This window comes from Talpa europaea (assembly GCF_964194135.1).
Source record: "Talpa europaea genome assembly, chromosome: 6".
In the NCBI taxonomy this organism is placed as follows: domain Eukaryota; kingdom Metazoa; phylum Chordata; class Mammalia; order Eulipotyphla; family Talpidae; genus Talpa; species Talpa europaea.
In genome coordinates, this window is record NC_140072.1 from 57,811,018 (window position 1) to 57,826,172 (window position 15,155).

The 15,155-nt window shown below is 42.4% G+C and overlaps 1 protein-coding gene across 2 annotated transcripts in view; it reads left to right on the forward strand.

Moving 5' to 3' along the window:
- Positions 1-4,602: 4,602 nt before the first annotated feature.
- The window catches only part of AAK1 (AP2 associated kinase 1), a gene marked incomplete at its 3' end in the record, with an annotated part of 177,438 nt that continues 166,885 nt past the window's right edge, over positions 4,603-15,155 (forward strand). For both annotated transcript variants that reach the window (XM_084235555.1, XM_084235556.1), the window contains exon 1: positions 4,603-4,802. In XM_084235555.1, the coding sequence (XP_084091681.1) occupies positions 4,640-4,802 (163 nt within the window). In that variant the 5' untranslated portion in view covers positions 4,603-4,639. The remainder of the gene's footprint in view (positions 4,803-15,155) is intronic.

Consider the following 15,155-nt stretch of genomic DNA (forward strand, 5'->3'; position numbering starts at 1 on the left):
AGAATACTAAAGGGGGCCTCCCCGGTGGCGCAGCGGTTGAGCGCTGGGTTGTGAAGCTGCCTGCAGCCTCTGCGGCGCCGGTTCGATCCCCGGCTGCTCCCCGACTACCGGAGGAGGGTCCCACATGGCGCGCAGACCTCTCCTGCAGCCCGCTGCTCCCCTCAGCAGTGTACTTCGGTCCTTCTGCCTGCTCTGCTCCCCGCTCTGGCTCTGGTGAATTCTCTCACCCTCCCGCGCTTCTGACTGTACCCAGTGCATGTATAAACAAAAAACAAAACAAACAAACAAATAAATAAATAAAGCATGCCTCTATAAAAAAAAAAAATAGTTTAAAAAAAAAAATACTAAAGGGAAAATGATCAAAATTTCAATAGCAGTTATCTGAGTTATTTTTATCCTGAGGTGATTTTTATTCTTTATGCTTTCTTCAAAATTTATATAATTACTTTTCTAACCAGAAAACAAAACTTGTTCTTTTTAAAGAAGGGAAAGGCTTGCTACAACTTCCCTTCTGTTCGACAGGTTCTCAAATTGAGAATGTTATCAGAATCAGTAGGTATTTTTTTGGGTGGCCTGAGAAGATGGCAGTCATTCACTGCTAAGATTGTGTGTCTACCAAAAGGAGGTGAACATCTTTCAAATAATAAGAGAATCCAGTCTGGAGAAATGTGCAAGGACAGATTCCTGCCAAATTACAAGAATGCTGATCAGGGTTTCAAATCACCCAATGAAACTATGAAGGGTAATTACATTGACAAGAAATGCCTAAAATGTCTCTATCTGTGGGCAGATCGTGTCTGGTGCTGTGACCAAGATGAAGATGTAGAGACCACTGTCATCTGCGAGACTACCTACCTCTACTACATCCGAAAGTTCAACTGCTTTGAGAAGTCCCATACGAACTTGAGCTTGGCCATGTAACTGCTTCAGGGACATATAGAGGAGTGACACTGCCACAGTGGCAAATACTGGCTCCTGAGCAAACTGTGTGCTTTAGTGTGCTCAAGGTCACCAAAGCCATGTGCACCAAGAAGCAATTCCAGTTCTGTGACTGGATGTCAGTCCATGCTGCCAGACAAAATAGTATCTTTCTATTAAAAAAAAAAAAGTATCACCTAGATGGTGGGCTAAAAGAAACTGCTCCCTCTGCCCCTCTCCCCCATTTGTAGGTCTTCATTGGGTATGGCGATTTGCATTTCTAATTAATTCCACAGGGTTAAAAATTGCAACATAGGATGGCTGCATGGTATAGTGAAAATGATGTGGGTTTTGAGGTCAATCAGGTTCTGATTCTAGTCTGTCCTGTGCAGGGTGTGTAGCAATAGTTGACATACTTTAGCCTTGCTCAGCCTGTTCCACATCAATAAAGTAATGGGTACCTCATAAGTGTATTGTGAAGGTTAAATCTCCAAGGCAGTGCCACCTTCCTTAAGATCATTAATTAATGTTGATTCCCTTCTCTTTGACTTCTTCTAAGATGCAAACACACATTTGCCATACCTGGGCTTATTGTGACATGATTTAGCCATACCACTGGTTAAATCATTTCCTCCAAACCTAACAAATCATGTGCGTCCCTCTGCTACTAATGAAGTCTTCAGTGTTCATCTATAAATTGGGGATAATAATATAATAATAATATCTATTTTGATGTAATAAGCAATAATACCCACTTTGCAGTGATGCGTTCATGAGGATTAAACAAGATAATACATTAAGTGCTTAATACAGCAACTGGCATATGGAAGGAAGGTGCATAGTAAATCAGTTTCCCTATGTATAAAATGCGTGTAACAATAGCACTTTATGTCATAGGGTCATTGGGAGGATTATATTACATAATATATGCAAAATACTAAAAAACTGTTGAGTTTTGACATTATAATCATTAGTCTGTGAAAGAATGGAAAGGCATACTTTTTTTAAAGCCTCCTCCTCAGATTCTGATCAAAGTGCTCAGTTGGGTATTTGATAAATACCTTAGCTACCTTGTCCCTAATGAATAAAAACAAGTTTTGGCATCTCAGAAGTGAGACTTGGGAGTTGTGTAAATTTGGCCTAGTTTAGCATCAGGAGTCTGGAAAAGTAAAAACTGAGATGGCAACAGAGTCGAAGACCCAACAGATCATCTTTTTAAAAAGTAAGTGCAGAGAAATACTGAGGTCAGTGAATTTCCAAATGAGCTTTCCTATCTATTTTTAGGTTCCTAACTTCCTTAGATAAAATCTATCCTTTTAGGGAAAGTGCAGAGAACATGCCTCTGTGGGCTTGTTTTGAGGGAATGCAGGTGCTGCATCCACCCTGGAGATGGCTGCGTTAATTCATGAACTGAGGTGACAATATTGACTCCCTCGAGAAGAAAAGATGCTGTGCCTACACAGGAAGTTAACTCAAAGGCACTACTTGAAGTAAGAAGAAAAAGGAGGAAAAAGAGAAGAGGGGAAAGTAAAAAGGAGGAAAAGAGAAGGGGAGGAAGGCGGGAGTAAGAAAAGCAGCAGTTACGTCACAGCCAGCCCAGTCAGAGCTCAGTTCAACAACATACAGATTAGAGAAAGCAAGAACCATTTCTTTTTTTTTTTCCCTCCTGAACACCCTTCCTTACTCTTCTCAAATGGCTGCTGAAAACATTCTGGGATGAATTACAAGCAAAGAGGGCTGTCGCAGAATTAGTTATCAGGGAGGGTGGAGGTGAGAAAAAAACCTCTCTCTCAGGGGTTAGAAAAATCATAATTTGGGGGATATGTGACAGGAATTTCGTGTTATCTTCAGCATCATCTGTCAGGATATTTAGGGATGGAGAAGGGTATCAACCAAACTTTGCATTTGCCAGATGTAAATCACATTGTTCACCACACACTTTCAGCCATCAGGTTAAGGTGTGCAACGAGAAGGTAATTTTGAAGTGAAAAAGAAGTATAGAAGGTCAATCTAGGGTTCTTGGTGGGAAAGGAGTAAATGAATATCAGACTACTAATAGCGTCAGGAAGATGCTAGTAGTAGATGGAAGAATTAAGGGTCATTGTCAAGAGAGAAGCCCTAAAGTTTGGGGTGAGAGCCAACCGGCCAGATTTCCTGGTACCCAAATATTTTCTCTGCACACACCCTTCAAGTTTCTCTGTTTGACTCTCGCGGGTGGATTCTCAGACAAGACACAGTCTTAGTAATAGGCGTTTTCACAGCACCAACTTAGAGCTGACCGCTGAGCCCGCTCTCAATATAAAGTCTGAAAGTAAAAACAGCTGTGAGGTTGGGGCAGAAAGGCACCAGTTTTATTGACTTTAGGGCTGGCTTTTGGGCGTGGTCTTGTACCAGCTGCCGCCCCAATTTTCCTGATCACCTTCAGTCTTGCACCTCTTGCGCAGGTGACGTTGGTAAGCCCCCGAGGACCGGCTGGGGACTAAGCGGTTAAGCCGCGTCCTTCAGTTGTCAGCCTCCATCCGTTCGGAAACCACAACCCCCAGAACCTCTAGTACTGGGAGGTCAAGTCACAAATAAGATGGCTCTAGAAGGGTGGAACATACAGCAGGGTGGAAACCCGAGTCTCTGGCAGTTTCTTTACCGTACGTGCTTAAATAACCGAATTCCCACAAACACACAAACGCACTTTCCCAATAACAGCCTCTGAGTAGAGGCCACCGCCACCGCAGTGCTCGCCCCTCGGGGGCATCTGGGAATTGTAGTCCAGCCACCCAGCTGCAACAAACTACTTTTCCCAGAATGCCCTGCGGGTCGGGCGATATCAACGTTCTTCTCTAAAACTCTCGGCACTGAGACCTCTTTACCCGGTCCCCTTCTCTCCGACCACTCCTTCCAGTCCGTCGCGACAGAGCGGCGGCCGCAGGAGGGCCCCGGCCCCTTGCCGCGCCGTCCCGACAGGCACTTCCGGCGGCGGTTCACTTCCTGGTTGGGTGGATGGAGCCGGGCGGGAGCGCGCGCGGGGGAGGGGCGGCGGGTCAGTCTCCGCCGGGCGCTCTGGGGATCAGCTGGCGGGCGGGCGGGCGCCGAACGCGGCCCCGGCTCTCGATGCAGCGCCGCCTCCTCTCCGCGTAGCTGGCCGGCTGGGCGGTCGTGACAATGTTGCGGGGTTGGTAGCTGGGCGCCGGCTGCCGAACCGTCTCAAGTGGGTGCCGCCGGGATGCTGCCGCGCAGGGCGGCGGGGAGACCACGGAGGAGGGGGAGGCAGTGCCGGGCAGGGTGGGTGCTGCCCAAGGCGGCTCGAATCTTTCCTTTTTCCGAGCCGGGGGTCCTGCGTTCTGGGACCGGGGACGCGGTTTCAGCCCCATGGTCTTCACGCCAAGAAAATGCATGAAGCGTTTCCCCCGGGTGATGGCTTTTGCCTCCCCCCCCCCCCGCAGGACTCAGCAGTTGAATTTTTAAGTGTGTTACTGATTCATCCTCTCTCCTCTGTCATCACAGGTTTAAACTTACACGAATCGCTCTCTAGAGGAGGAGGGGACCGCCGCGCGATTGACACGCATATTCCTATAGGCATCCTCCGTCAGCCCCCACCCCCACGGTCGGATTCGGGTGGCTCCTCTCGGCGCTGAAATCCGAGAAATCCTTGGATCTCTTGTTTTCTTTAAAAAAAAAAAAATCCAGAAACCGTCGGTATTTTGCTTTTCTGCTTCCCATTCTCAAGATGAAGAAGTTTTTTGACTCCCGGCGAGAGCAGGGAGGCTCTGGCCTGGGCTCCGGCTCCAGCGGAGGAGGGAGCAGCACTTCGGGCCTGGGCAGTGGCTACATAGGAAGGGTCTTTGGCATCGGGCGGCAGCAGGTCACGGTGGACGAGGTGTTGGCAGAAGGTATGGTGGGACTCTTTCAGTGCTCCGTAAATTAAAATCTTGTGCTGATGCAGCAAGACTCTGGTTTCTAGTTGTTGAATGTATGAATGATTTTGACCAGTTGCCCTCCCTTCCCCCTTCTCTTGCCCTGTGAATCATTGTCCTTGAGAAATTTAAAACAGATTTTAAAGTGACAGGACTTACGGGCTTGGGAGAGGTTGCCAGAAATTGTTTGCCTCAGTGGCCTTTTATTTGAAAAATTTTTTTTTGACAAGCCAATTCTTGTCTCCATCAGCAAATTATGAAGATCAGAGGAGAAAACGTAGGTGTGGAAGTGTAAAGCTTCACATTCAAATGCGGGGTGGTGGGCTTGTCATCCTCCAAAAACTTGAAATATTGATGTGAGGCTGAAGGGTGGAGATGGAGGAGCTGTAAGGAAGAGAGAGGTTTTTTCCTCCTCCTACCCAACTTTTTCACTTGCATGAGCAGGCTTTGAAGGAAGAGATCTTTGGAGAATGGGAATCTGTTTTTCTAAGATCGAAGTCTCTTGGTGGATTTGACTAGGTTTGTTTCCTGACCTGACTGTAATCAGGTCCCCAGGGTATAGCTAAGATAACAGAAATTATAGGAAATGAATGTGGTTATTTTGAAATCAGTCTGGTAGGCCCTTCTTTCTCCTGTTTCAGTTTTTATTATTTTACTTTTTTTCAGCCAAATGAATTACTTGAGAAAGGTATCATTTTTCCTCTATTGGAGATGATTTTATTTAGATCTGCTGTATAAATTCCTAGTGTGTGTTCATTTATATATCTATAGATATGTAGATATATATCTATCCCCCAGGCTTTCTGGAAATCTTTGCATATCTCTTTTTGTAACCTTAACCTCGACCTTCATAATTATGCTAGACTCATACTTTTCACAGCCCATTGCCTGCCTAGTGTGCTTTTATTTTTAATAAAAGCAGCAATTTCCTTGGCATGAAGCTATTCGAACTAATTGGATGGGGCCAACCTGCTGTAGGTTGTGTTATGGACTGAGGGGATGGAGGAAGGGGGAGGCCTCTATTACTGCAACATGGTGGTGGAACAATTTATTAGCTGGAGAAGAAGCTTTTTGCAAGCTGAGGTTGAAAGCAGGGTCCCGACCTGGGCCTGGGAAATGCCTGTCATGGTAAATGTTGCAGGTGAGGGCATATTGGGAAGAAGCAGCTGTGTTTGACTCTCAGCTTGTATAATAAGCACTGGAATTAGTGGGGGCCCGGTTTTCTGGGGTTAGGGTTGAAGCTGTTACTTTAAAGACATTGGTTTTAAAAAAATATGACATGTCCTTGTGAAATTGTTGCTCTTTTCTATTCTCAGTACTGCTCTGGCTGGACTTAATCAGAGGCCTGAGTCACTGTCCCTCTGGATCCTTCATTGTCGGCTTTGGTGCAGGATGGGGATGCTTCTGTGCCCGCTGCCAGATCCGCACCCTTGAGTTTGATCTGTCTGTTTTATCCCAGTGCCAAAACCCTTGAATGCAGTGGGATGGAGAAGTGTATGTGAGAGAAAACAGGAGAGATAGGGGGTCCTCTCCTCTGAATGGCCTCTGCTGACCTTATAGCCCAGGAGTATTTTGTTTAGCTTGAATATTGACTCATTATAGATGGTACTACTCTAACCACTCTGAGGCTATTCTCAGAGTCTGAGTGATGAGGTAGAGAAAAGGTAAAATTGGTCTTTGTTATCATCTAAGCTGCCCTCTTCTTCTCCATAATTCATCCCTCAGAACTGTACATCATGTGTTGTGATATTTTTAAGTGGAGCTTAGGACTTGCAGCTCCACATTCGTTCATTCAACAAATAGTTATGGAGTTCTGTGATATGCCAGGCACTGTGCTAACCTCTGGGTAAATGATATTACACTAGAAGCTGGAATTTACAGACTACTTGGAGCGATGGGAAAACAGCCAGGTATAACAGAATGATATGTGCTGTCATGGAGTTAAGCTTAGGGTATAGTTACCCCCAATTTTAGAGAGCCAAGACTTGCTTTCTACAGGAAATGACTGAGAATGAGTAGGCGTTTTCCAGGTGTAGTGACAGAATGGACAGAGACACATTGTAGCAAGAGAGAGTCTCCTATAAAACTAGGTTTGGTAGTGTTGCTCTCTTTATGTTCTTTGACTATAATTGCATTTGATTAGGTGGCTCGTAGGAGTATAGCTATGTAGGAGCTGGTATTTATGTAGCACCTACCAAGCACACATATACTACTAGGTTCTAAGAGGGACATAAGAAGGTCTAAAGTGTGATGTCTGCCTTAAAGAACTGTCAGTGAATTTGCCAAGACAAGGTAAACATTCACACATATACAATAACATGGTTACTAGCATTGTCTCTAGAGTCAGGCTGTTCATATTCTGCTTCCGTTCTTGCTAGCTGTGAAACCTTGAATGAGACATTTCAAGTCACTCTTGAGCCTGTGTCCCCATGGCAGTGGTTCTCAAAGTGTGGAGCCTGGATCAGGAGCAGCACCATCACCTGGAATCTTGCTAGAAATGCAGATTTTCAGGCCTCACTCTATAAACCATAGGTGTGACTCCTTAAGTTTCTGGAGAGATTCTGGTAAGCTAAAGTTGAAGAACCACCGCCATATAGGGTGGACTTGAAGATTGAATGAGGCGATGTATAGAAATTATTTAACGTGTTTCAGGTGCTCAATAAACATTAGCTATTTTCCAGCAACTTTATACCTATATATAGTTAAGGGTGAGTGCAGGGCAATGTGAAGTCTAGTTTGGCTGCAACAACCTGCATCAGCTCTTCTCCTTTATTGTGGATGGACAGAACCAAGTGTTCTTTGCAGAGACCTTACCAGCTCCTTAAGGCATTATCAGATGTTTTAGGCTAGCCATGCTCTTTCCTGAATCCTGTTCAAGTCCCCAGGTGTTGACCTACCTGCCAGTCCCAGAGTTGTCTAAGGATGATGAGAGTTGTACCTCAAGTGCTCCTGGCAGTGACCAGGCAGTTTCAGGGAGGGTGATGTGATAGGCTCCAAATTCAGATCCTGTTATCATCACATCCCACTGATTATCCCTTATTCCCTGATGTGGTATGCTTTCTCATGAGGGACTACAAGAACCCCAAGGTTCAGAACAGGGACATTCCTGGGCTGCCATCTCTCCATCAGCAGCGTCAGCTTTGTTCATCTGATTTTTCTGACAGGTCCAGCAGGGCCTTATTTGTGAAGCCCCTCATTTGGGAAGTAAGGCTCTTAGTTATGAGTTCAGAAATGTGGCTATTTTTAGGCAGGGGAGGATATTTTCTCTTTTCTTCTTCAGTGAAGATGCCATGATGCAATGCTAAATCATGTCTGAGGTAATGGACATGTGATGTCAAGGGGAGATTTGGTTTAATCTTCCAGAGTGAATTCATGGGGAAAATTGGAGTAGTGTTCCAAGAAGGACTAAAAAGCTGTACTTTTATCATACCCCATTAACTATATGAGGCCTTAGTTTTTAAATAATAAATATATAATTTTGTTGAATATCTGCTTTGCCCAAGACAGCATTCCAGAACTGATTTGGTTCTGTAATAGGTGGCTCAGGTGGCCCTTTAGGACCATTTTCTCACACTAAAGGAATCCAGCTCTGAGGCTAATGAGAACTATTGAATAAGTTTCCTTATCAGTAAGCTGATAATTTCTCCTACCTGCAGAGCAAGGTCAGTGAGTCTAAAAAAATGTGTGTGAAGCCACTTTAAACACACATACACACAAATAAACACACATACCTAGCAGGTACATCTTTATAATATATTGGTGGTATCAATGTGATGCATGCATGTATTAATTTAGTAAGCATTTATTAATGATGTCTTATGGCAGGCAGTGTATTAGGCTCTAGAGATACTAAGAAAGATTAATGGGTCTTGGATCCAGCCTTTAAAAAACACTTTAAAACTTACTTAAGATCCCTAAGATAAGTACCCAGCACTTAGCATGGCCTTTGATGTATAGCAGATGATTTAAAGATGTTATGAGATGATAGAAAGAAAGGGCCTGGGGGATGGGAGTTTGTAGATGAAGTGCTAGTTTGAACAGGAATGGAAATTGCCTAGATGTTCTAGATGAGGATTACCCAAGGCCTTCTAAGCAGAGAGAATAGCATATGCAAAGGTGTCGAGTGGTGAAACAGTTTGTTGGATTCCAGGAATACTGCCTAGTCTAGTGTTACCATTTTTGTTAGTACAAGTTTCCCTTCCAGAATCATTGAAAGAAGGATTTGGGATGGTGGAGTGGATTTCTTTTATATTTGCCTCCCAGTTGTGCTTGCTGCTAACTTTCTTCAGTAGTCCTGGGCCTTTTGATTAACTATTGAATAGTGTCTGGTATGTACTTTTCTCCTCTGTGCCTCAAACTTAAGCTAATCTTCCCCTTTTTCCAGCCTAGAAATAGCCATATGCCTGAACTCATGACTTAGAGCCTTCACTTCCCAAATGAGAGACTTCATACATGAACCCCTGCTGGACTAGTTAGAAACCAGGTGAACAGAGCTAATGGTGTTGATGAAGAGACTTTAGAAAATGGCTTGTGTCGAAAGGATTTGAAGAGTGGCAAGAAGCTTGAAGCAGAAGCAGGGAAGGGGGTGAGATGACCAATGTTATAGAAAGGAGTGGACGGGTGAGAGTGAGCATGTTTGGCCACAGCCAAAGGTATGTTGGAGAGAGAAAAGAAGAGGAAATTAGGTTGTAGGAAACTTTTGTGCTAGGCAAAGGGTTAGTTATAAGCACCTCAGGTCTTCTCTTGACGCAAGCACCAATTTGATCCCTCCCACTTCAGATGTCTTTGCCTGCTGGAAGTCTAGATTTTAGTGGCATCTGCAGATTTTCAGGGGGTGGTTTGTGAATGGTGTCTTCTTCCTGGTTTTTTTGCATAATGACAGTTTTAGCTTTGCTAAATATAACCAAATCTAGAATTCAGACATGAAATCCAAGATAAACAATTCCATGGTCAAAGTCTTTCTTCTGGTCTTTCTAACAAAGTTATGCTCATGTATTATTGAGAGATGGAGAGAAACAATTTCCAAAGGGTTTCCCATAGAGAGAGTATGGGGGAAGCCATACACTATACCTCAATAGGTTTTAAAACTGCATGTAGAGTTCATAGGAAAGGTGTGATGAATTTTAATAAAATACATATGAAAAAAGATTACCACATCAGAACAGTTTTTTTTTTTTTAAAGATTTGTTTTTATTTATAGAAGAACTGGGGTACAGACCAGAGGCGTGGGAGGGTGAGATTCACCATAGACATAGCGGGGAGCAGAACAGGCAGACTGACCCAAGACACCGCTGAGGGTAGCAGCAGCGAGGTAGGAGAGTTTTGTGGCACCATATGGGCATCTCCCTGGCTGGCCAGGAATTGAACCCGCACTGCAGAGGCTGTGGACAGCTTTATAGCACTGCGCCACCTGGGAGGCCCCCCAGAACAGTTATTTTAACTTGAAGTATTTGAAAGTTGGCACTTCATAAAGTGGACTATTATCACCATCTACCTTCTGCTTGAGGCTCAGAAATTGCTGTGTGATTTACATCTGAAAGAGCCAAACAATAATAATAGAAAAGGTATTGTCCATTGGCATAGTATCTGCCCTGGGAAGTAGCAAAGACGAGCCTCCAAGTTTACTTTTTGGGAGTCATCTTTTGGTGTGGTGGAAGGAATACTGCAGTATGAATTGGGAGATCAAGTTTTGTTGGTTAATTCATTGTTATGTTTAGTAAATGCTACCGAGTTCTCACCGTGTGTTGGACATCATGGAGAGATGAATGATACATGGCCCTTCCTTGACATGGGAATGCACATTCATAGAACTTTAGGCACATGAGCACATAGTTCCAAGTGCAATAATGGGGGTATGTAAAAGGGCTAGGGGGAACAGACATGAGGGGTAATTACTTTTGTGGGGTGAGGAATAGTCAAGAAAGCTAAAGAAAAGTAATATTTGAGGTGTGTCTTCTAAAATAAGAACTTACTGCTAGAAGATGGATAAGATTGGGAGAACATTCTAGGCAGAGAAAATAACATGGCCAAAGATATGTAGGAGGGCATGCTGCATGTTGGGTACTCCTTGTTTTGAGGTAGTGGCTACCTGTTATCAGTGTTCCAGAGCTGTGCTGTCTGATAATGCAGCCTCTAGTCACATAGTACTACTTAAATCTAGATTATCTAAAATTAAATAAAATAATTTAATTCTTTAGACACACTAGCCACATAGCAGTTACTTAGTAGCCACTTGTGGCTACTGCATACAATTTTGAACAGATAGAAAATATTTTGTCATCACAGATAATTCTATTGGGCAGTATTGGTGTGGAACAATAGTCTCTAAACTTTCTGAATAAAATAACACTATGAGCTAAATAGCATGTGATCCCTTCATATATGTGTGTTTATTTTAATGTTCTACCATCATTAATATCTGAAGTCACAGTATATACTTAGAATTAAGTTCATCAATTATGATAATAAGTGTGAATCTATATTTTAAAAATCTCTATAAGGTTTTGGTGAACTTCTTGTCATATCTTAATAGATTGTGATTATTTCCACATTGTAATGTGACTGATGAAGAATGTGCTAGGACTAGAAAGAGGCTCTGCCAGTCTTGTGTAGTTCATGTATGCTTGTGTTATCTTTAATCCCAGGTTTCTTTGCAGGAATCTTTTTAAACCCCTTCTTTGTTTTATGAAGGGTAATTCATTTAAAACACATGTAATCACTAAATCCACTTAACTGAGCACACGAACTACAGTATATCTCAAGTCTGTGCTGTGGAGCACACTTTTTGTCAGGTTTCCATGAGATTTGTGTAAGACACATGTGGACAGAATGGGAGCAGCAGTGCTGGGCCATGTATTAAAAACTAATAAAGATAAAATCTAACTTTTTAAGATGAAAATAAATGTAGAGAGTCTCTCTCTCTCTTTTTTATAATCCATGCCCCAGCAGAGTGTTTTGTATATCCCTGTTTGGAGACCACTGGTCTAGAGCATTGTCTCTCAATTAGTGATGATTACTCCTAGCTAACACTTCGTAATGGAGACATTTTGGGTTGCCACAAGGAAAGGGGTAATGCTCCAGCTAGTGAGCAGAGACCAAGGATACTGCTAAACATTCTGCAGTCCAAGTGATCTTCTTCCTCCCCTCAGCAAAAAATTATCCAGCCCTAAATGTCAGTAGTGCCAGTGTGACACCACATGATGTGTTGGTCAGTGTGGGGAGAGAGAGGAATTGGGCATGGCTCAGAGGGTCTAATTTGCTGTGTGACTTTAGGCAAGTCACTTAATTTAAAAATTCATTTTCTCATAATCAATAAGACAGAAATCTATTTTAACCTATTTTGGTTAATAATCTTCAGATCATTTCTGTATAAAAAAGCTACTTCTAGAAATAGATCTGTAAGCCAAACGAGGTAGAACGATAAGGCTTTGTACAACCTGGCTGTGAGCAGGTGTAACAGTACTCTACCACTGACTGAACTTGATGTTTGAGCTTAAGAAAATTCTCTCCACATCCCCATAATTGAACAACCCCATATTTAAGCAACTGTAAAATATTGTGGAAACATTTCCTTACTTGAATCGCTTATAGGGATACTTGATTGGGAAGGGTTATCAAAGATCAGAGTGTTATGAGAGAAGATATTGATAATCCTTTACAGAAAAGAATTTTCAGGAAGAATCTAGCTCTTGCAGTTAGGGGTCTTGGGTTCAAGTTCTCTCACTATTGCTTGTCTATATGGCTTTGGTGAAGTCATCTAGCTAATGTGATCCACTGCTTCCTCTGTAATAATAATCATCTCTTACCTTTGTAGAAATGTTGTGATCGTGAAATGGGACGATGTAAGTATAAGATAGAAAACTTAAGAGACAGCTTGCTCTGCCACCAAAGGGTAGTTAGGTTGACTGAACATCTAGTATATTCTCTGAGTATATTCTCTGTCTGACTTGCTATGGCAAATAAAGAAGTAACAGGAGCCTTGGCTTCTGTCCTTTAGTTGACAAGAGGTGATCAATATATAAGAAACAGCAGCACCCCTACAGACAATAGCTATTAAAATGCTGGGCTGTGTTATCTTATCTAAATTCTGAAGGGGTTGAGGGCAGAGATCAGTGAAGATTGAAATGGTTAGGGAAGATTTCATTAAATGAATTTTCTTAGCCTAGCCTTTTCTCCGAACTTTTTGGACTAAACTTGATGTAGAGAACATACCTAGTTTTGCACATTTACTTGTGTTGTATTCTCAGTAAGGTTGAAGTAAGTATTGCAGTGTTTTTGGTCTTTTTGAGGAACAACATTGTCAACATACAGTAATCTTTAAAGCTAATTTATTTTTTTTAATAGAGGCATGTTTTATTTATTTATTTATTTGTTTGTTTGTTTGTTTGTCTTGTTTATACATGCACTGGGTACAGTCAGAAGCACGGGAGGGTGAGAGAATTCACCGGAGCCAGAGCGGGGAGCAGAGCAGGCAGAAGGACTGGAGTACACTGCTGAGGGGAGCAGCGGGCGGCAGGAGAGGTCTGCGCACCATGTGGGACCCTCCTCCGGTGGCTGGGGAGCAGCCGGGGATCGAACCGGTGCCGCAGAGGCTGCGGGCAGCTTCTCAACCCAGCACTCAACCTCTGCGCCACCGGGGAGGCCCAACATACAGTAATCTTATGTTTTCTTTATACCCAAAGCAAAAAAGTCTATTTTTTGTGTTTTTGTATCACTTTAAAGACCAATAAGGCACATAATAACAACTGCAGCATTTTGTACCCACTTTTTCCATTGTTATCTCTATCATTACTATCTGTTATCTTTATTATTAACTAGTCTATGCCGTATACTTTGAGTGATCCCAGTTCTGTTGAGTTATAGGCAGTTGTTCAAAAAGAGGAGTCCTTATGAGTGAGACTTCTACCTTGGCAGATGGTGATTTCCTCAAGTTAGAACAAAATGGAAAGTGTAAAACTTGGCATTTTATTTGAGGTCTACTGAGAGTGAATCAATGTGAGCTAGTTTGTTTTTTCCTTGGGCTCAGAGTTAAACTTGGTGGACAATAGATGTCAATGCCAGTTGAGGCTTTTTATTTATGATTTCTGAAGTGCAGAGAGTTTATTGGATGAAAGAGTTTATGGCATTCCTATATTATAACAGAAGGCCAAGCATAGCATTGATGTTAGATTATCATTTGTAATTATAATGATCGCAAATAATGATGCCTTTCATCTGAAACTTGATGAAAGTTCTAGAGAAAGGAGCATAATGCCATTTGGTGCTTGTTTTTAAGGATACTTTCAAGCTGCTATCCTCGGACCTTTAGAATGAGAGAAACATTACCATCCCTCTGATACCAAGCATAAATTTGAGGGTAAAATGGAGCTTTATTACCCTTTGGGAACAGGAAGAAGGAAGAGGATGCAGGCCTCATCAGTTGGGCCCTTTCTGGAGGATTAGGGCTTGAGCTGCATTTACACAAGTGGCAAATCTCCTGCTGCTACCTTCAGCTCATCTTTTTCCCTGATCAGTGAATCTTGTTGGTTTAGGAAGTGTTGATTATCTTACAGTTTGTTAGAGTTCTTTAATTTCCCCTGGGGGTAGCCTAACCCTGTTTTTTAGATTTTTTTCTTGTACTATTTAGAAGACTGGGAACCTTGGTGGTAGAAGGAGGACAGTATTGGAAGAAATAATTCCATTGATTCTTTGGGTTATTGAAAATCTTGGTTTGACTAGGTGTAACTCAGTAATGATTGAAGAATACCTTATATCCAGTTTTATCTTTCTTCCCCTGTCCCTCTGGAATAAAGGGAGCCCTATGATGTTATCCTTATGTGAAGATTTTCAAGATTAGTATCATGTATGGTGATTTAAAAGCATGGGAATTGGAGGTAGGCAACCACAACTGTCCCTGTGATGCTGGACAATTTAGTAAGATCTAGCCTTCTCACTTACAAAATATGGACAATACTGCATACGGTTGTAAGGATTAGATGAAATTATGGAAGCTTTTAACAGAGTGCTTAGAATATAGTTAACAATCTGTAAATGGTAATTCTTTAATATTCGGGTGCATTCATTTTGTTTTTATCAGGCAGTATTTGTTGTGTGTATAATTATAACTTAGTTAAAGCTAGAGTCTTGGAAATATATAAACCCCAGGAAGAGGAAGAAAAAAAGATAGAATCGCAGATAAATATTGTGGCTTGATTTTTTTTCCACTTGAAAACTATCTGTGTTTTAGAGAAATTTCCATAATCTATCACGTTGCTGTTAGCATGATGGGCCTGAGGAACACTTGACCCCACCTACCTGTCAAACTTCAAATTTGTGTGCTATAACACAGGT